Genomic DNA, 21,980 nt, shown 5'->3' with positions numbered 1-21,980 from the left:
CTTTGAAGTAATCTATAGTAGTAAAAAGTACAGCAAGGGGGCTGGAGAGATGGCTCAGAGGTTCAGAGCACTGCCTGCCCGTTCTTCCAGAGGTCCTGAGTTCAATTCCCAACAACCACATGATGGCTCACAACCATGTATAGTGAGATCTGGTGCCCTCTTCTGGCCAGCAGGGAGAACACTGTATACATAACAAATCTTTTTTAAAAAGGACAGCAATGGATTAGTGTGCTTAACCACTGAGCCATCCCTGCAGCCTAAGCTACCTCTCTTTAAAAGGCTGCTGGATATAGCCAACTGGTATAACAGTTAGTGTTTAACCCATCTCTGTCCCTCCTCAGCCACAGAACGGTACACTGCCCTTCTCTGACTCAGCTTGTTTTAACTACTTATTTCCCTTCCCTGGGTCCATGACTCTAGTTCTACCTGCTGATCCATGTCAGTAATTTTACCTTTAACTGCTTCATTCATTTGTTCAAAAGCATGCGTGACATCTAACATGGCGGCCCATGCTTGTAGTCCCAGCATTTGATAGGCTGAGGTGGGAGAATCCTTTCTAGTTCAAGGCCAGCCTGGGAGTGTTGTGGGATACTTGATAACACTGTGAACCCTGAATTTGAGTTTGTGTTAATTAAATAAAATCAACCTTGGGTGACTGTCCAGGCAGCCAGCTGTCTCTGTCATTTCTATAGTTTTTGAAGTTGCCTGCTCTGCACTTCCTGTTTACTCAAGTAATATTTTATCCTCAGATCTCTGATGGGGCTGAAGACTAGATAGTTTCCCTTGTTATCAAATTCCAAAAAGAAACTTACAAAAGAAATGTGAAGTTTATAAGTTTGAGAGACATAAAAGTTTAAGTTGTTTATCTAAGAAAATGTATTAAGGTCTAAAAAGATATTTTTAGGTTGGCAATACAAGTTATGATAGAAAGTGGTTTAGGTATAAAACTTTGGACTCACCAGGATAGGATAGATAATAAAGTACTTTCTTTGAATTTGCCAAATACAAATGGACAGGATATTGTGAATGTAATTCTTACCTGATAATTGTTCTTATTGTATATAGTTTTACTGTGTTAGAGTTAAAACCTTTCCTTTTTATTTAGACAAAAAGGAGGAAATGTTGTGGGATATTCAATCACACTGTGAACCCCCATTTTGGCTTGTGTTAATTAAATAAAATCAACCTTGGGTCATTGTGGGAGCCCATTCTCGGGTTCCTCGTGGCTTTACCCAGCAGGTCCGAATAGAGGATGATCAGGACCACGGGCCTGAGTGCAGGTGTCTGAGATGGTCTGCACTTGGCTGTCTTTTGCTCCACCTCTTGGCGTCTCTATAAAAACCCTGAGGCAGAGACAGTCGGGGCCCGTTGAAATAGGTTCCAGGCCCTCTCGAGGCTATCCTTTATTTTCTATCTGTTTATCTTGCAAGATTCTCCGCAATAAATCTTTCTATCTAATACTTCCTGCTGCTCGCACTCAAGAAAACTCTGGGAAGCTGTGGGGTTGGTGGGTAAATGCCCCACAGGTCAGGAGGTGGAGCCAGCAACTTATTGACATAAAGTAGTCATAAAGAGTCAGAGGGAGTCTGGAAGATGGATAGAGAGATGCACAGGAAGTAGTAGGGAGGGACTTTGAGTATGGCAGTCTTTTTTGGTTTATAAGAGCAGAAGGATGCTTTTTTTTCCTAAGAAACTGAAGAAAAGGGAAGGTCAGCTGGTTGCTTCTCAACCTCTCTGAACTAGCAGGTTTTCACCCCAGCCTCTGATTTTTGAGTCTTATTGATAAATAGAATAGTAGAGATTAAGTTAAAACTACATTGGTGGCAGTGACAGGAGGTGGGTGGGGAGAAGTGGGGGGAGTGGGGGGGAAGGGAGTAAAAGTCCTGCTGGGCCACTGCCTGAGAAGTGGGCCAGTAAGTGTGGAGTTGCAATTACTGACTGAAAAAGCAGTAGATTCAGGTGCAGCCACAGTGCCAATGGAAAAACAACTTGGGATACATAATAAGACCCTATCTCAAAACAAAACAAAGAACAACAAAAACAAACAAGTCTCCCAGGCTTGGCATCAAGGCAGCCTGAGTTATAGGAGACCTTGTCTCATAAAAAGATAATCAAGTCCAACCAAGTGACTTAGTAGTAGGTAAAGGCACCTGCCACTGAGCCTGATGGCTAAGTTTAATCGGCAGGACTCACTTGGAAGAAGAACCAACTCCCACAAGGTTTCCTGACTTCCATACATGTACTGTGGCATACACAAGTGCACACACAGACGCAAATGCACACACAAAACATATATTAATAGAATGTAACCATTTTAAATGAGTAAATAAGTAAATCAGATATTTAAAGAACTGAGAACATGGTTCAGTGTGCAAAAGGCCCTAGGTCCTATTCCCAGCACAGAAAGAAAAAAAAAAAAATAGACATTTGACATTCATTAAAAAAAAATTGTAGGGCAACCAAAAAAAAAAAAAAAAAAAAAACCGGTGGGCGCACTTTAATCCACACTCAGCAGAGCAGCATCTTTGTTCGAGGCATCCTGTACAGTGAGTTCAGAAAGCGCAAACTACAAAGAAATTCGAAAAACCAAAAAAAAAAAAAAAAAAAAATTGTGGGGCAGTGGTGTTGCATGCCTTTAATCCCAGCACTCGGGAGGCAGAGGCAGGTGGATCTCTGAGTTTGAGGCCAGCCTGGTCTACAGAGCGAATTCTAGGACAGCCAGGACTACACGAAGAAACCCTGACCCCACCCCCAAATCAAAACAAATCACAAAACTGTATTTAAAAAATAATAAAAAGACGCCCCAAACCAAAGTTATCTTTTAGTTGTAATTCATTTTTCCTTGTTTGTTTGTTTGTTTGGCTTTTTGAGACAGGGTTTCTCTGTGAACAGCCCTAGCTGCCTGCCTCTGCCTATCTCAAAAGAAATCCCAGCCGAGTGCTGGATTAAAGGTATGTGCCACCACCACCTAGCTTGAATAAATAAATACTGAAAAAAAAATAGAAATAAGAATAGAGAAAAAAAGAAAATATTGAAATTTTAATACTTGTTTTTTATCTTCCCCTTCTAACCTCCTTCCCCTAATCATTACTCTGTCCCAACCCCCAACTCAAGCACGCACCCCCATAACCCAGAGCTGCTCCTCCCAGTTCAACAGGTAGGCAAAAGGTAGACCCACACCTTCCTACTTCTCCCCCTCTCCCCCCAACCCTATCCCCGGACTCATCCCCAGCTCTGTAGCAGAAAAACTTGCCTCGGTCTCCCTTTCCTCTCTGAGCTCAATGGATCGCAAAGATCTTCTCCACCCTTCCTTCCCCCAACTCATCCGAGAATCCCAGCCTCCAACCCTGAACACACCAACTGAACAGGCCAAAAAGCAAGCAACACACAGCCACCACGCTCTCCACAAATCCAGAAGAAACAGAAACCAAGGAACAAGACACCCGCCCAACAAAGACAAATCTAAAAACCAGCACCTAGACCTATAGTCATACCAACCCAGATGCCTAGATGCCAGCACAATGAATAGATTCAAGACTAAAACACAATTCATAGAGTCAAGACGGTGGCAGCCTCCAGAACCCAAGCACCACTCCGAGGAGCCTGAGAGAGAGAACCACGGAGGCTTTGCGCAGGGACACTGTGGCGGATGAGCCTGCAGAGCACACATTATCTCTGGAACTAGAAAAAAAAAAAAAAGACAGGTGGTTGTTGTGTAATCAATGGCTGCACCTTAAGCAACCGCTGCCCCAACCGGCAATTGAAACTCCACAGGCCCAGGCAGGAATTCTATTCCCTCAGGCACTGGCTCTATCACAGACATAAACTTTATCTAAATCTCTTGCCTTCTACAGAACTCGGGATTCAAAAGCCGAGGTGAAATCCTGCTAACTCAGAGGTTGAATAGCAAGTAGCTAACCATGTCTAGCCACGCCCCCATGACCATGCATGGGCTGTCGAGACGCTTAGTCATTCTGGGCTTTACGTCTTACATAATCCCTGTGCTTCTTGGTCACATAAATTGCACGCAGCATGATCAGGTAATCTATGTGCATGCGTGGAGTAGCTACGTAAACCCATATGCGCATGCTCGGGGGAGTCCATAAAAGTTGGATCCCTCACCCCTCCCCCCTCTTCCTGCATAAGTCTTTCAGTAGGCCTAAGCACATCTTTTCTGCCCCCCCTTTTCCTAATAAACTCTTACAGTGGGTTTTGTCATGCCTCACCCCGCTTAATGAATAAAATGAATAAAAGAGCGCTGCATAATAACTAACATAACCTTCTCTCCTTGCTCTTGTCTCCCAAAACAGAGGCTATCCTTCTGCTCAGCACCCACTAAAGAATACATGCTGCACTTAGTTCCTCCCTACCACTTCCTGTCAGCTAGCTGCTGACTCAGCCACCTGACTCCGGGGTTAATTTTGTTTAATTAAACAAATGTAACACACCTTTACACAGTTAAAAGGATATTCCACAACAGCAGGTCTTATTGGTTGTGCCCTGGGTGCTGACAGGGTGGTGGGCAGCAGCCTGGAGCTGGTGCAGGTACCGTCCCAGGACACACTGCCCAACCATACCATCACCCTGACTCCAACAAGATAGCCAAGCATGGTTCATTTTCTGGATTAAGTCCCCTCGAAAGATTTCAGTGCTGGAACCATGTTGCAGTCGGAGGCCATGTTGATGTCCATGACCCCTGCTGCTGCCATGGACAGGATCCATGGATCCCTGCTGTGGACAAGGAAGCTTCTTTTGCAGTGGTGTGGATGGCTGCAGACTCATAACTAAGAATGAGAGACACTGAAGGCTTCTGTGCCAACTCCCCCCCCCCAAAAAAAAGAAACAGTCCAGACAGGAAGCTTTTAAAGATGCTGAAGTGTAGCTCTTCACAGTTAATGGCTTCTGGTGGGGGGTGGGGTGGGGAAGGACTCAGTTTTCTTTAAGGGGCTGGCCATGGGGAGTTCGACCATGCTCCAGTGAGTGTATGGACAACATAATTTGCAATAATAAGCAATTTTTTTTCTTCTGTTTGTTTTGGGGTGGGGGTGGGAGGATGGACCTGGAAAAAATGGAAGTGTGATTGGGGTGCATTACATGAAATTCCAAATAATTAATATAATTAATAATTAATAAAAGTTATTATGGGGGGAAAACAATTAATAGGCCAGGGCAATATGTCTCCACTAGAGCCCAGCTGTCCTACCAGGGCAAGGACAGGGAGGGGAGAAACAGTAGAGGGAGAGACTTTGGGGAGAGACAGCTGGAACTGAGGGGCATTTGAGGGATGATATGAGAACCTGGTGCAGGAAACCCTAAAATATGTGAAGGTGACTCTCATGAAGCCTCCTGATAATGGGGGATATGGAGTCTCAACTGGCCATCTCTTATTACCAAATGAGCTTGGGACTAGGTTGCATTCAAGTGAGTTGCTGGCCAAGGGGATCACATGAAAATCTCCAAACAGCCCAGGCAGTTGCTAATAGGTTGTTCTCTGCAAGCCGACAGCAGAGGCCCCATTGCTGAGGACAACATCCACACAACTCATTGAACATCGAGAAGTCCGGCTGGTGCCTGCATGGAGCCTTCGCCCTTACATTCTAGTGTCTTTGGTCATGAAAGGTACTCCGCGGGCTACCAAAATAGAAATGTAAACACCAGCCCAGCCCAACACAAGACCTCTGACCTACAAGCTGTCCTGCCTGCAAAATATGCCAGGGCAGTGGCGGCACAGGACTTGGGGGAGTGGCCAACCAATGTCTGATTATGTGACTATAAGGTCCACTGCACGAGACCAAGACCCAGAGACTAGGTAGCCCTGAGACCTAGGATAAAACCAAACACTACTGGCCTAAAAAAGAAAAAAAAAAATGAAAGAAAGAAAAAGAAAAAAAAGTATCAATAAAATGATTCCTAATTGATATTCTGCTATACTCGTAGATTGGTGCCTTATTCAGCCATCATCAGAGAGGCTTCCTCTGACAGCAGATGGGAACAGATGCAGAGACCCACAGCCAGAGCCTAAATGGAAGGTCTCCATCAAATCCCTCCCCTCAGAGCTCAGGGAACCCCTTGGAAGAGGAGGAAGAAAGACTCTAAGAGCCAGAGGGCATGGAGGACACCAGGAGAACAAGGCCCTCCGAATCAACTAAGCAAGGTGCACATGAGCTCACAGAGACTGAGGCAGCAAGCACAGGGCCTGCACGGTCTGTCACAGTTACTCTGCATGCATTACAGCTTCCAGTTTAGTGTTTTTATGGGACTCCTGTGAGAATGAGTGGGTCTCTGACTCTTGTGCCTGCTCTTGGGACTCCTCTCCTCCTGTTGGGTTGCTTTGTCCAACTTTGATATGATGGTTTTTGCTTTATCTTTTATTTTGTCATGTTTGGTTGTTGTGATGAAAATGGCCTCCCATAGGCTCATAGGGAGTGGCATTAGTAGGAGGTGTGGCCTTGTTGGAGTGGGTGTGGCTTTGTTGGAGGAAGTGTGTCACTAGATGAGGGCTTTGAGGTTTCAGAACCTCAAGCCAGGCCCAGTGTCTTTCTCTTCCTGCTATTCAGATGTAGAATTCTCAGCTACTTCTCCAGCACCATGTCTGCTTGTGTGCCTCCCAAATGTTTTCCTTTGTAAGAGTTCCCATGGTCATGGTGTCTTTACAGCAATAGAACTTTGACTAAGACCGTGGTTGTCTCTTAGAGGCCTGTTCTTTTCTTTCGTTTTTTAATGATTTATTATGTACACAGTGTTACTGTGGGACGGTCTGTATGTCAAATTGCTCTGATTGGTCAATAAATAAAACACTGGTTGCCAGTGGCAGCAGAAGTAGTGGACAAGGAGAGAGGAGAATTCTGGAAGCGAAAGGCTGAAGGGAGAGACACTGCAGCCGCCGCCATGACCAAGCAGCATGTGAAGACGCCAGCAAGCCACCAGCCACGTGGCAAGGTACAGACTTATGGAAATGTATTAAATTAAGCTATAAGAACAGTTAGCAAAAAGCCTGCCACGGCCATACAGTTTATAAGCAATAAAGTCTCTGTGTTTACTTGGGGGTCTGAGCGCTGTGGGACTGGCGGGTGACAAAGATTTGTCCTGACTGTGGGCAAGGCAGGAAAACTCTAGCTACACAGTGTTCTGACTGCATGTATGCCCACATGCCAGAAGAGGGCCCCAGATTTCATTATAGATGGTTATCAGCCACCATGTGGTTGCTGGGAATTGAACTCAGGACCTCTGGAAGAGCAGCCAGTGCTCTTAACTGCTGAGCCATCTCTCCAGCCTTACCTCTTTCTTTAAATGAGACAAAAGGAGTGGATCTGGAGGTGAGGTGGGGAGGAGCTGGGAGCTGATGGAGGGGAAACCGTAATCAAGATCTATTGTATGAGAAAAGAATCAATTGGTCATGTAATTACCTTTTGGGACAAATATGGAATAATGAAAACCTCTGGATCTATTTCCTATCAGTAGAAAATAAAATTACTTCAATAACTACTGTAGAGATTTTTTTGTCTAATTTTTAAAAGTTTTATTGGTGTATATTCACTGTACATAGTGAAAGGAATACAAAAGTGAATCATAGAGACATTCCATTCAGGTTTATCATGCACTTTGGCCATATTTACCAATAGCCCTGCAATTAGTCTATAATGATTCTTTGTGTTCCTGTGGCATGTACTTTTTTAAAACATTTCAAATCAAGCCAGATATAGTCAATAAAATCAGCAATAGTTCATCTGTGAGCGTTGGGGCAGACACAGACCAGCCTTAACACTGGTTAGCAAAGTACCTGGTACCGAGGTTTGGGTTTTGGAATAGTATTGCCTCTAGAATTGATTATGTTCCATCTTCAAATCACTGCATCCCTCAGAGCAAGCCACCTGATTTCTACACCAAATCCTGTCCACAGTATTAGGCAGGAACTGTATTTTATTTGGAGACCCACCCAAACTGTCATTTAATATATTCGAGCTTTACTGTGACTGGTGCATGCATGGCACTCAACAATCTAGGCACACACCTTTAATACCAGCACTCGGGAGGCAGAGGCAGGAGGATCTCTGTGAGGCCAGCCTGGGCTACCGAGCAAGTGCCAAGACAGCCAGGGCTGTTAAGCAGAGAAACCCTGTCTCAGGGGGAAGAAAGAAAAAAGAAAATGTTGACATTGTTGCACTGTAGGAATTGGCCAGGTCACACTTCAGTCTCTAGAGCGGCTGTTCTCAACCTATAGGACAAAACTCCACACACAGGGGTCAGCCTAAGACCACTAGAAAACAGGTATTTAACTCAGAACAGTATCAAAATTACAGTTATGAAATAGCAACAGAAATAATCTTATGGTTAGCAGTCACAACATAAGGAACTGTATTCAAGTTAATCTAAGACACTTCAAGGAAGGCATAGCACTCAACCATAAATTACAGATTCCTCTGAATTTAAAGATCAGTTTGTTTCTTGCCAGGTATGGTGTTGGATACCTTTAATCCCAGCACTTAGGAGGCAGGGTAAGGTGGATCTGTGTGAGTTCAAGGCTGGCCTGGTCTACACAGTAAGTTCCTGGACAGGCAGGACTATTTAGAGACTTTGTTTCAAAAACATCAAAAATTAGTTTTTTTTATTTTTGTTTTTTGTTTTAATTTTTCTGTGTAGCTCTGGCTGTCCTGGTATGGTACTGTGTGGTACTTGAAGTTTTAAACAGAAATTTTTGCTTTAATAATAAAAAATTATGTAAACAACCACACAATTTCCTATGCAAAGAAGCAATGTGTAACTCCCAAGTGAACAGCAGGACTTCCTGACTCTCTAGCACACTCTGGACCCTCTAATATCACAGAAATGTCAATAAGACCAGTTAAAGCATGGCTGAAACATTCCATGAAGCTTTTACACAAAAAGCAATAATTATGTTTTTTGTTACACCAGTCACCCAGTGCAAACAATCGAGCAAAATCAGACTTTGAGATTTAATTGCTCTTAGAAGTAATTATCGGGGGCTGGAGAGATGGCTCAGAGGTTAAGAACACTGGTTGTTCTTCCAGAGGTCCTGAGTTCAATTCCCAGCACCCATATGGTGGCTCACAACCATCTGTAATGAGATCTGGTGCCCTCTTCTGGCCTGCAGGGATACATGCAAATAGAACACTGTATACATAATAAATAAATCTTAAAAAAAAAAAAAAAATAGTAAGTAATTATCATCTTGGAAGCTTCTGGAAATTAGTATACAGTCACTTGACTTTCAATTCCAACACAATTCAACTGAACTACCAGTCTACAGAATTGACATTAGACATGTGATCAAATGAAATGTTTAAAAAAAAAAAAAAAAAAAACACCCCCAACATATGTATTAAATTACTAGATTTGCATACTTGTTATCAGTACTTCTTATTAGTACATCTGAAGTCAGAGGTTCTAAGTAGCCAGACTGGCCTCAAGCTAGCAATCACCTGCCTCTATCTCGTAAGTGATGGGGTCACAGGCATACACCCATCGAATAAGTTTCTAAGTGGACATTTTACTTGGATTTTGAAGAACAAATGTTTGTGTAACCATCAGAATGACTTTGAACTCTTCAACTGGAAAGAGCAGTTCTCAACAGCTTGAACACAGCATACTTTGTACCAACACCTACAAATAAAACCTGCTCTTGAATCCTACATTTAGAAATAAAAATGCTTTAGAAATGAAAGGCTGATTGTGTACCCTGAATAGTTTGAGGTCTTTGATCTAGTCTGGGTTGTCTGTACCAATCTATCTCTATTTCCAATCCCACCTGTTATAACGTTCTGGCAGATGACCCTCCCAGCAAGAAAGCCTTGGGCAAGGCATGGTAGTACACACCTTCCATAACAGCCCTCAGGAAGAAGACAGTCCTGTCATGTCAGTTCAAGACCAGCCAGAATATATAGAGGAACTGTCTCAAAAAAAAAAAAAAAAAAAAAAAAAAAAAAAAAAAACCAGTTTTACTCTTTCCTTTTTATCTGGGATTTGTCATACAGTGGAAGTTTGCTAGAAAACTCTGAAGGTCAAGTCCTAAATCAGCTTCATCTTTGCCTTTACTACAAGCCTTAGAAGCCACCCAACCCCAGCTGCCCTGGAGCCACCAATATGCTACAAGAGAACCTTTCTAGCCCAGGCAAATGAAAAGCTGAAGACCATCCGAAGATCCAGAGCCAGAACTTCGAATGCTTGAGATTGTGTGCCCTAACTTAGGTACCTGTCTTGTGACATGGCAGTAAGGAATGCATACTGCCAATGCCAAGTATCACAGTAACCATCTGGCTAGACCCAGGAAACACAAGGTTTCACCTGAAAAATTCCACACCTATTAACCCTTCCTCCTCTCTTCAGTAAAGGCATAAGGTGACAACAGAGAAATTAACATCCAACCAGATGCACGGCTCCTATATTTAGTTCAACGTTCTTAGAAAACAGAATTATAATAAAAGCATTTCTGTTGGAGTCCTTGCAGAAGCAAGCTATGGTAGCTCTTATCTGTAATCCCAAAGCTGTGACAGGAGGGTCACCTGACTGGCTTCACTGTGGTCAAGTTCCAGACCAGCAGCCAGGGATACAAAAGTTCAGCCTCTTGTCTCAAAATTCTTGGACCCAATCCCTACCCCAGCACACATACACACACATTTTATATTTATCTTATGTAGAGACTGTCAGCCCTCTCCAAATAACCAAGGACTTCAAGGCAAAACTGTAATCAGAAGAGCATAAATTGGGCCTTTGTATTTGAGTAAGTGGAAAACTGACCTACAAAAACATTACACTGTAGTTTTAAAATGTGGTTGAAGCCTAACTAAACCTCAGGAGTCTTGAGTATGCTTGAGGTTGCATCTCCAGCTCCAATCACCCGACTGTTTTCCAGCAGTCTTTCTCTTTAAATCCAAACTGGAAATAGCCGACAGTAGATTTAGTCTGGTTGTGTGAAAAGCAGGTTAGTTTATGAATTTTTTAGCAATCCTGTTTTGGTCCTTAACTATCATTCTAAGAATTAGTCTTAATTTGGGTGACCTTTTAAAAATAAAGATCAGTAAACTCAAAAACTGGATATGAGACAAAAATTTGCTATCCCAAAATTAGCTTGTCAAAACAAACCCACAAATGAGTGTTTATCCATATTTAATAAACCATGTTTTGAAAACTTAAGACTATTTCCTAATATAGGACCTCCTTCAGTGAGGAGACAATTCAGGAAGAACACCAATGGTTAGTTTACATTTGTTCCTGGGAGAATATCTTAATTCTTTATACTATTTTATGACTAAATCTTTTTTCAATGCTAGATTTTGTTAGTGGTGTTGGTGGTTTTTTGAGACAGGGTCTCTGTGTAGCTTTGGAGCCTATTCTGGAACATGCTCTGTACACCAGGCTGGCCTTGAACTCACCTGCCTCTGCCTCCTGAGTGCTGAGATTAAAGGCGAGGAACCATCCCCGCCAAGCCTCGATACCAGGTTTTAAAACAACAAATTCATAGACATCATGAGTGGATGAGTTTATTTAGAGTAAGTTTGAAACCCTTGCCTTCAGCAAGGGTACTACAGTAATTACATCCGGAACAGACAATTCCTACACTGTCCAATATATAAAAGTTCCTCTGTACTTTCTTCAACACTGATCAACAAGCAGATTCAGTCCATGTTACTTTGATACATAATCTACTCAGTCAACCCAAGCTTCTTCTTCAGAGACTCTGGCATCTCAGGTGGAGGAGGTCGAGGGAGCCTGAAGTAGACCTTCACGGAGTCATAGATGAACCACTGTAGTGCGGTCAGAGTGCCAATCATGATGATTCGGGCAAAGAGGCCCTTCCACACACCTGGTTCACAGAGGACGTGTGAATGGAGTGTCCCACCACCTGCCACTCCCCGCCACTCCCCACATGGTGCTTTTTCTTTAGGGGGAAGCCAATCTTACCTCTGAAGCCGAGTCTCTGCAGGACCTGAGAAGCTGTGCTTCCCTTCTCTTTATTCAGTACAGAGACCACAGAGTCAGCAGGGTGAGAAACAATTGCACAGAAGACTCCAGCTGAAGGGGGGAAAAAAATCAAGATAAATTCAGTGATAGTCCTGCCTCAGCCTCCCAAGTACTAGGATTACAGGCATGTGTTACCACATTGGCTCTCTAGTTTTATTATTTAAATCTTTTTTTAAAAAATTTATATTTATTCATTTTCTATGTGTGTGTTTTCCCTGCATGTATGTATGCATGTGTACCATATGCATGCCTTGTATGCTCACAAATGGCATGCTCTCAGAGGTCAGAAAAGGGCATTATCTCCTGCATATGGAGTTATAGATAGATGGCTATAAGCAGATGCATTTTCAAGCATAATAGTGGTATGCCATAATAATAATGGGAATTATAAAATAACTTTTAGGAAGTAATTAGAAAGTATTTATGAATCCAGCAGAGCATAAAAACAGGAAAACAAAACTGCATTTTTTAACCTTTGGAAGTTTTTTCTTCACAAAGGGACCAATAACGGAAGTGAATACAATCTGCTCATAATTTCATGAACAAGTGTGTTCTAAATAATTCATACCAGCTAGAGGGGGTGGTGGTGCACACCTTTAATGCCAGCACATGGGAGACAGTGGCAAGTGGATCTCTGTGAGTTCAAAGCCATCCTGGTCTACAGAGTGAATTCCAGGACAGCCATGGTTATATAGTGAGACCCTGCCTATATATAAATAACTAAGTAAATAAAGAATGTAAATAAGTAAGCCATACCTATGTAACCTGCCACAAATGTCACAACCAGCTGCTCTGCCTTTGAACATTCACTTCGGGGCTTGGGAACCACAAATTTGTACAATGCTTCAACAGTACGTTCAAAGCAGGCAAATTTCATCATGGTGTATGGGATCTGTCTCATCCACAGAGGAGCAACGCCCTTGTAGAACCTAGGAAATGAGGAGGAGGCTAATTACACAGGGGCCCGAGTTAGCCTAGCGGAGATTCCCACCAGCACACAAGTGTCCGCACACCAGTCGAGTCCTGACAGTAACACATGACAGCATGACGCCAGTCATTTCCATCAGAACCTAAGACTAGCATGCAGGTATATTCATCTCACATGCCAATGACTCAAGCACCTTTGACTATACAACCAACAAAGTTGCTGGATGTTTCTTGGACTGGAACTACAAGAAACAAGAAGTTTACAAGTAGAACTCAGTTCAAGATCACCCACAAAGGTGGATCTAAGGAAGCATGTTGGTACACGAAACACACAAGTTAACTGTCAGTATATTAGAGATGCTCTAACAAGCCCAACCCACCCAAGTCCACAGACACTTAAACAAGTTAACTCATTTTCAGGTGGACAAATGGACTCAAGCTCTCTCCCCGGTGGTTACTTTCAGGAAAAGGCTCACTTACGCATTTAAGCCTTCTTCGCCATACATTTTGGGAACAGCTTCCCTCAATGTGTTGGCATAGCCAGGCTGGGTTTGGATTCGGACTTTAGCAGCTTCCATAGGAGCCAGGGCAATGTCAGCAAAGAATTCAGCACTGGCAGAAGCAGCTAAATACAGTGACGTGCGCCACAGATAGGTGTTTTCCTAAAAATCAAATACAGAACAGACGTGAATCACTGCCACACTGTCTTATTTCAATGTGACTTTCTATGACACAACACAACTTCAGACATCTTAAAAATATTCCTCTCCCCTTTTTTGGTCTAAGACAAGCTTCACAGAAATCCAATATAGGCACTAAGAGGAGCATAGTAATGTATGGAATACACTTTGTTTTTCATCCTCCCTTTATGATTTGAGACAGGCTGCTCACTATTCCAGGGGCCATTTCTTTAGCTATAAAGCATGGTAAGTCAAACAAAAAGCACAACATCCTTCTTGATCCCCAACACTCGGGACTTTTAGTGTCAGGGTTAAATCACATACCTCACCAAGCATGTTGCTATATAAGACTTTGAAGACTTCATAAAAGCCGAACTTGCAGAGCCCTTGCATGGAGTAGCCAATGAAAGTTGGGGCCCATCCTTTAGCCAGACCACGAACACCATCCTCTTTCAGTGTAACGGAGAACCCATTAAATATGCCCTTGTACTTCTGAGGGTCCACCTTAAGAAGGAAAATGTTAATAAAATGCAAAGATCCATGTTAATTAGCTGTGTGGTGTTTATTTGCAAGTTTACAATGAGTTTTCTAAAAAAATACAATTTAAAAATAATCTAACACTTTGCAAACATTGTATTCTACTAAGTTTCTTTTTTATTTTAAAATTTAATAACTACAAAAAAAAGGTATATGCCAGTTCTTAGCTTAATATAAACACCTATGATTTCTAAAAATCTGTGGTATATCATGTGTGTGTGCTTCTGTGTGCATGCATGTGGAGGTCAGAAGTTGATGCTGGGAACATTTACTTTGGGATCTTCTCCACAACAGTGCCTGCATCTCAGGCTAGCTGGCAGAGAACTCCAGGGATCCTCCTGTATCCTCCCTGACAGTGGGATTATAGGCATGCCCAACTTTTTACACAGGTGCTTAGGAATATCACCTAAATTCTTCATACTAACATAACAAATACTCTACCAACTAAGCCACCTTCCTAGCCAAACCAGGAAGATGTGGGTGTTTAAAACAGGGTCCCTATCCCAGGCTGGCCTCAAACTCATAGCAAGCCTCCTACATCTGCCTCCCAAGTGCTGGATTATAAGCATGAGCTACCACTTCCCAGGCCCTACTCAGGATTGTTTTTATAAGTAGAAACAACTTCTACATCAAGGTCTAGGTTCCTTTAAACTATACTTAACTCTTGGATAGTCATAACTATAAAATTCCAACAATAACAAAAAAAACAAAACTGTTCTTAATTCTCATCACTTTTTTCTTTATCGAGACAGGGTCTCTCTCACTATACAGCTCAGGCTAGCATCAAACTGAAGAGGTCTACCTGCCTGTGCTGGGATTAAAGGCACGTACCACCACACCTAGCACATTACCTTTTAAAACAACTTAAAGCTATTTATTGTCTAAATATGTAAATATGTATTCCTGATATCGGAATCCTTTAAGTAGACTATACTATACTGTAGACCTTTGTGAACAGTAGATAATCAAACTAAATACAATTTTTAGAGGTACAGCATCTGAGAATCTCTTTTACTTCAGAAATTAAATTCACTCCAGAAGACATGCATGTTTCAGAGAAGCTATACTTCACATCTGTTCACTTAACAACCAATGGGGTAGGGGCTTATCTCACTATTTCTGCCAGTACTAGAAGGGTTGGGATACATCACCTTCCTCTCTCCCTCTAATATTTCACCTTCCTTTCTCTTTTAGGTAAGGAGACTTCTAATCCTGTTTGGGACAAATAAATTTTTAATGTTTGATTACTTTTAATAGTTATAAAATATTCAAATAATAAAAAAATATAGAAGAGGCAATGCTCACAAATTTTCCTATAGACAGTAAGAGCTTTGAGAAATCAACATGATCTCTGTCTCAGTCTATTAGTATTTAGGGACAGGAATTACTTCACATACACAGGAAGAAGACTGATTACCCATTCTGATATATAAAATACTTATGCAATGACTACTAGGGGTCTTAAATTAGTAAGCCTTGAAAAAGGCCTCTGGCCAGAACTAAATACCAGCAGTTACGATGCCCTTACAGCAAAACCGAGACCAGCTAACAATCTACTCACACGTGTGAGAGGCACAGTCAAGGAGAACCGAGAGGCAGCTCAGTGCTAAGAGTTCATACTGCCCCTTCCAGCAGAGTTCAGCTCCCTGCACCCACGCCATACAGCTCACAACCCTGGTAGCTCCAGCTCCAGGAGATGGGACACCCTCTTCTGGCCTCCTTGGGCATCCACATACTTAAGTAACAATCCAAAAACAAAACAAAACAAACAAAAACCACCTTAAAAAAGAAAATGAAAAAGAACTAGGAATCTCTTTCCTGAAGCCAGCAGTTGTGATGCCTCCACTTCTCAGTTGTGAAGCTCTTTAAACGGCTGAGAACTGGGGCTGGTTAGGAGCACTGGACTGGATTCTCAGCACCCAGATGGCTCACAACCACCTGTAACTCAGGCTCCAGGGAATCAGATGCCCTGTTGTGGCATTCTTGGGCACCAGGCACACATGTGGTACATGAACATACATGTAGGTATACACATGTATAAAGTAAAAATAAATCTTTTAAGAAACAAAAGGCTGGAACTGTAGCTCAGTGGTTGAGGGTGCTCCTAGCACACATACTAAAGACCGTGGTTCCATCTCCAGCACAATATATACTAGTAAAAAATGAGGCCATCAATTTGAGGGGAAGTGGATGCAGGGGAGGGGTTGTCGGGAGCAAAGGAAGAGGGAAGTGATATAATTACATTCTAGCTTAAAACCATTTTTTAGTTAGTAAGAGAAACCACATATACAGAATACACCCAGGCCAGTAAAATGGCAGGTGCTTGCCTGCAAACCTGACAGCCTGGGACAAGTTTCAAGTGGTGTGAACCAGCTCCCAGAGGCTGCCATCTACCAGACACCCACCCACATACTAACACATCAATATTATTCATTTATACAGTAAAAATAAGTATAAATAAAACCACTCATGCCAATACAAACCTGCATGCGGCATTTTACTAAATCCAGGGGAACAACAGCAGTGTGTGTCAGCCCACAACTTAAGACCCCACCAAAGCCACACAGTGCATAATACTTCATGGAGCCAAATTCACAACTGTACTCTGCAATAAGACAAGACACACCGTGCATTTTAATATAAACTTGTATTAGTGGTCATCAACTTACCTCCTCGGTAGTTAGGTTTCCACACATCTTGTTAGTAGCAGTCTACATCTTACAACTTAGCAACCATATTTCAACGCTTTAGTCCAACATGCAACACAAACCTGCATTCTGCATTTAACCAGATCTAGAGGAACCAATGCTGTATGTGTTGTGCCACAGCTAATAATTCCTCCAACTCCACAGAGGATAAAGAATCTGCCAGATCCATATTCACAGCTATACTCCTCTGTTTGATTGAAGAAAAAAAAATCAATTATTTCTTCAGAGATTGAGAAGTTGAGGGGAATTAAGAAAAAAAAATTTCTATTTCCTTTTGAAATAGTACTATAACTACTAGGCAGCTTTAGCCACCAGCTACAATTAGTTAGAAAGATGAGTTCATTGTCAAATCAAATCACTTAAAATTATCAGGATGTGTATCTGTGAGATTTTAATTGCCTCTTACTTTGACTATTCTCTAAAAGTTCCTACCCTGGTAACTTCAACTAAGCGCAGTTGCTAAGAGAGTAAAGGACAAATCAAATTCAAAAAGAGCACTTGACAGGTACAGAACCTGCTAACTTTAACGTTTACGCCAGCTATTAACCAACTACTCACTCATGAACTCCCATAAAACCACATGTGCCTCTAATTTCTGCCGTCAAAAAACGTTAACCATTTAGCTTTTTAAAGCAGAGGAAGATGAAAGGAAATAAATCGGAAAGCGGAAAGACTTTTCGATTTACCTTTAAGACATAACAGAAGCACATGAATGACGGGCAGTGTCGGTAACCACTTTTGACCTCTATAATTCCGTGTTCAGGTTTCCCTGTACCCATGTTCCATTGGGATTTAAGACAAACAATTAAATCAACCACCTCGAATCCCAGAAGATAACCTCTTAATAACATTCTGCAAGTCATCTCCTTCACCAGCAGCACCAAAAGCGAGAGACCCCCTCCCATCACCTGACAGACAACCAAACGAAAAGATGACACCACCGCCCCCATCAGCTAACCAAAAAAGAAAAAAAAAAAACCTTGGAAAATGTGAGCGCAAAGGAGTCTTTTTCCAGGAGGGGGTTAAAAAAAAAAAAAAGAGCCAAATCAAATCAGAAGTTATGGAGTTGCAACTGTGGCTGACCAGTGATCAGAAAGGAGACTTTACCCAGCTGACTTGGCTGACCAAGCGGGCACATGGGGGGGAGATAAAGAAGTTGGGAACCGCCTCTCTGCCTCTACTCCTTTGGGGACACAGAGAGGTCACTGAGTGGCGCTGGGCCCGGGCCCTTCCACGCCCTTGAGGGAGGGCCAAGGATCCCGACAGCGGCCTCGGGTGTCAGAGCTGACATCCCAGGGTCAGCGCCCGGGATCGGTCCTTTCCGGGACCTCCAGCCCGGGTCTCGGAGGCTGAGCAGTGGGGTGGTGGTGGGGTAAGGTGGAGCAGGGGGGACAGCATGGCTCTGGCGCTCGCACAGAGCACGGTGTGGCCTCACCTTCCACGGCGGCGGCTGCCAGGTGGCGGAAACGCCGGGGCGGGCCCGGGGGGCTGCGGGGGCCCGAGGGGCCATCGTGCACCAGCTGCAGATGCGGCGCGTTGAAGGGGTTCGCCCGGGCCAGATGTGCCACGGACGAGAACATGCTCCTGCGGCGGGGGAAGAGAGAGAGAAGCGGGGAGGTGAGGGACCCCGCACGGGGCCCTGGCACCGGAGGCCGTCACCGAGCCCGACCCACGCCGGCTCGGCGGCGCCCTTGACGAGGTCACGGCGTCTTCCCCCCGCCAACCCCCAGGGACGCCGCGCCCGGCCGGGCCCACCGCCAAGGCGGCGGCCACCAGGGACCTGAGGGCTCGGCGCCCCGCACCCTCCGCGCCCAGGCCCGGGCCGCGCGCACTTGCCTAAGATGGCGAACACTCAACCGCTCGCTCGGCCAGGCTGCGGCGCACAGAGGCCGAATGTCCTCCCCGCCCGGAGATCGGTGCCCTTTCGCGCGGCGTCACCGTGACGCCACCCCGTGCGTCACTGCGCCGCGCGCCGCTCATTGGCGGAGAGGAGCGCGGAGCCCCGGGCGTCACCACGTCCTCCTAGCAACCTTATCCCCGCCCCCGGCCGCCCCCGGCCCTTCCGGGCCTGCGAGTGCGCAGGAGGATTCGTACTGCGCAGGCGCACACCCCGAGCCATGCCCTTTTTTTTTTTTTTTTTTTTTTTTTGTAATCTTGGCCTTGGTCCTGCAGGCGACCTACCCACTTTGTCCCTTCACCTTCAGGTGTTTCTCCTTGGCGCCAGGAATTTTTACATACCTTTAAGTCATGGCTGGGATAAAGTTTTAAAAGCAGGAATGTTTTAAGGGATAGGTTTATTTAGCTATTGAAGCTGGGCGGTGGCTACAAGATCGTATCATGTCTCAATGCCTGCCATCATCATACTTATTGTAAAAAAAAAAAATTCCACTCACTGACTTTAGACATAGGCCTGTCTAAATTTTCCACCAGGTACAGGGGAAAGAATGTGCAGGAAGAACTCATACAATACACAAAACAGCTTCTGCTTTGCAGTAATGTCGCGTGGAGATATTCAATGCTTCATTCCTGGAGGCACAGAGATGCGATGGAATGAAAGTGGACTGCCAGTGTGTGCTTACGACATTCAGAAGATCATCACTACCTTCACATCAAGAAGGAGGGGCCTAGTTCCATGTGAGAAGGGTTTAAACATTCTTGCTTTTAACATTTTCCTGGGAAATTTAGCTCATCTTTACTAAGCCTTTTATTTAACCTAAGACACTCACAGAGCTGGCTCGTGGGCTGACCACTGTAGTTACACTAGGTCTACCTCTGTGTTTAATGCTTTGCTGTGTCATTTTTAAATTCTTCTTCAGCCGGGCGGTGGTGGTGCACGCCTATAATCCCAGCACTCGGGAGGCAGAGGCAGGCGGATCTCTGTGAGTCTGAGGCCAGGACAGTGAGAGCGAGATCCAGGACAGTCAGGGCTGTTTCACAGAGAAACCTTGTCTCAGAAAAAAAAAAAAAGTTACAAAACATTTTCCATAAACTTAGGAGGCTTACATTGGTGTTGCGGCATATTGGATCACACTGTGTGAAAGGTGCCTTCTGATTGGTTTAATAAGGAGCTGAATGGCCAATAGCTAGGCAGGAGAGAATAGGCATGACTTCCGGAGAGAGAGGGAGGAACTGGAGAAGAATCTAGGCACACAAGAGACACCAGCGAGCTGTGGAGCAAGTCGGATATACAGAATGAAGGAGGTAAGAAGCCACATGGTAGAACAGTGATTAACAGAAGTGGGTTAATTTAAGTTATAAGAGCTAGTTGGGAACAAACCCGAGCTAAAGGCCGAGATTTCATAATTAATAAGTCACTGGGGCTGGAGAGATGGCTCATAGGTTAAGGGCACTGGCTGCTCTTCCGGAGGACACGGGTTCAATTCCCAGCACCCACATGGTGGCTCACAACCATCTGTAATGAGATCTGGTGCCCTCTTCTGGCCTGCAGGTGTACACGCAGGCAGAACATTGTATACATAATGAATACATTTATTAAAAAAATAAATAAATCTGTGTCATTATTTGAGGGCTGGCGGTCCCCAAAGAAAGCTAACTACACATTTGTTGCTGGAGAGCTTCTCTCCAGGTTCCCCAAGCCCCGCAGTCCCACAATCCACTTATAAAATAATCACTCAGACGCTTATATCACTTATAAACTGTATGGCCGTGGCAGGCTTCTTGCTAACTGTTCTTTTATCTTAAATTAACCCATTTCTATAAATCTATACCTTGCCACGTGGCTGGTGGCTTACCGGCATCTTCACATGCTGCTTGTCCTGGCGGTGGCTGCAGTGTCTCTCCCCTTAGTCTTCCGCTTCCCAGAATTCTCCTCTCTCCTTGTCCCACCTACTTCCTGCCTGGCAACCTACTTCCTGCCTGGTCACTGGCCATCTGTGTTTTATTTATATAGAGCAATATCCACAGCACACATTAGTTATTTTTCTGTTGCTGTGATACGGCATCATGACCAAGGCAACGTATAAAAGGAAGGGTTTATTTGGGCTTACACTTTCAGAGGGGTAAGCGCTAAGATTCCATCCATCATGGTGGGGAGGCGTGGCAGCACGCAGAGGGCGTGGTAGGCAGGGGGGAGGCATGGCAGCACCCAGCCGGCATGGTGGCAAGATCAGGAAGCTGAGAGCTCACAGCTTCAATAACAAACAGGAAGCAGAGAGAGGAAACCAGAAGTAGGCAAGGCCTTTTCATCTCAAAGCCCACCGCCCAGGTCCATAAAACAGGACTGGTAAACCTCCCAAACAGTGTTACCAAGGCACCAAGCACCAGGACTATGGGGGACATTTCTCATTCAAACCACCCCAGGGCTGGAGACATAGCCAAGTGGTAAAAGAGGCTGTGAATTCCATCCCCCAAAAAGATAAGGTGAGCGTCCAGATAGCTCAGAGAAAAGTGGCTGTAGCCAAACCTAACATCCGGAACTGGGTTTCTGAGACCCACAGATTCTCAAAAGCTGCCCTCTGATTTCTACATGTGTGCCACGGCTCACATGCACCTACCCCCCCCAACACACACACACACACAGAATAAAATCTTAAAATATGCTTTAAAAGTATTATCTAGGCACAATATTAAAACTCCCATTTCTTGAATTTTTATGTATTATTATCATTGTGTGTGTGTGTGTGTGTGTGTGTGTGTGTGTGTGTGTGCTCATGTGTACACACACAGAAGTTAGAGAACAACTTCCAGTTGGTTTTCTCTCTCTACCAAGTGGGTCCTGGCTTGCCAGTCTTGGTATGCTGAACCATCTCAACAGCCTCCTAAACTCTTCCATTTAGCATAGTATAGGTGGGTGGACATTAAGGCAGAGTTGGTCCTTATACATAAGGCCGAGGGCCATATACAAAAATCACAAGAATGCGGAAGATGTACTTAAGACGACACAGATGGAATTTTCAGTTACTTATTAACAAGGTCTCAAAGGAATATTGAAAGAAGTTATTTTCCCAAGAGAGGTGGATTGCTTGTCAACCAAGTTCTACCATCAAATAGACGTGTGATGTCTGTCCCTCCACAGATGTGACAGCCACCCAACCTAAGTTCTGACACGTAGGTGGGACTTTGACATTCAGGACGTGTCTGGTGAGAGCTGGCGTTCCAGGAAGATGGAGTTAATGAATATACAAGCAAC

At 44.1% G+C, this 21,980-nt stretch overlaps 1 protein-coding gene and 1 non-coding gene across 3 annotated transcripts; both read right to left on the bottom strand.

Moving 5' to 3' along the window:
- Positions 1–11,472: 11,472 nt before the first annotated feature.
- Positions 11,473–18,768, bottom strand: Slc25a3 (solute carrier family 25 member 3). 2 transcript variants are annotated; one of them, XM_028880222.2, is made up of 8 exons: positions 18,668–18,768; positions 18,267–18,415; positions 16,894–17,018; positions 13,911–14,090; positions 13,387–13,568; positions 12,736–12,908; positions 11,920–12,030; positions 11,473–11,821 (listed from the first exon to the last, which is right to left on the bottom strand). In XM_028880222.2, exons 2-8 carry the CDS (start codon positions 18,409–18,411, stop codon positions 11,661–11,663), a joined length of 1,077 nt encoding a protein of 358 aa, XP_028736055.1. In that variant the 5' UTR covers positions 18,412–18,415; positions 18,668–18,768; the 3' UTR covers positions 11,473–11,660. The 2 variants fall into 2 exon arrangements, with proteins under 2 accessions (XP_028736055.1, XP_028736057.1); XM_028880224.2 differs by lacking the exon at positions 16,894–17,018 and adding an exon at positions 16,607–16,728.
- Positions 12,980–13,223, bottom strand: LOC114700586. The gene has a single exon (XR_003735718.1). It is a non-coding gene; the product is annotated as a small nucleolar RNA SNORA53 (small nucleolar RNA).
- Positions 18,769–21,980: the final 3,212 nt, after the last annotated feature.

The sequence above is a fragment of the Peromyscus leucopus genome, chromosome 18 (assembly GCF_004664715.2).
Source record: "Peromyscus leucopus breed LL Stock chromosome 18, UCI_PerLeu_2.1, whole genome shotgun sequence".
Lineage (NCBI taxonomy): Eukaryota > Metazoa > Chordata > Mammalia > Rodentia > Cricetidae > Peromyscus > Peromyscus leucopus.
The sequence above is the reverse complement of the archived record's forward strand: the minus strand, read 5'-3'. Positions and strand labels throughout refer to the sequence as shown.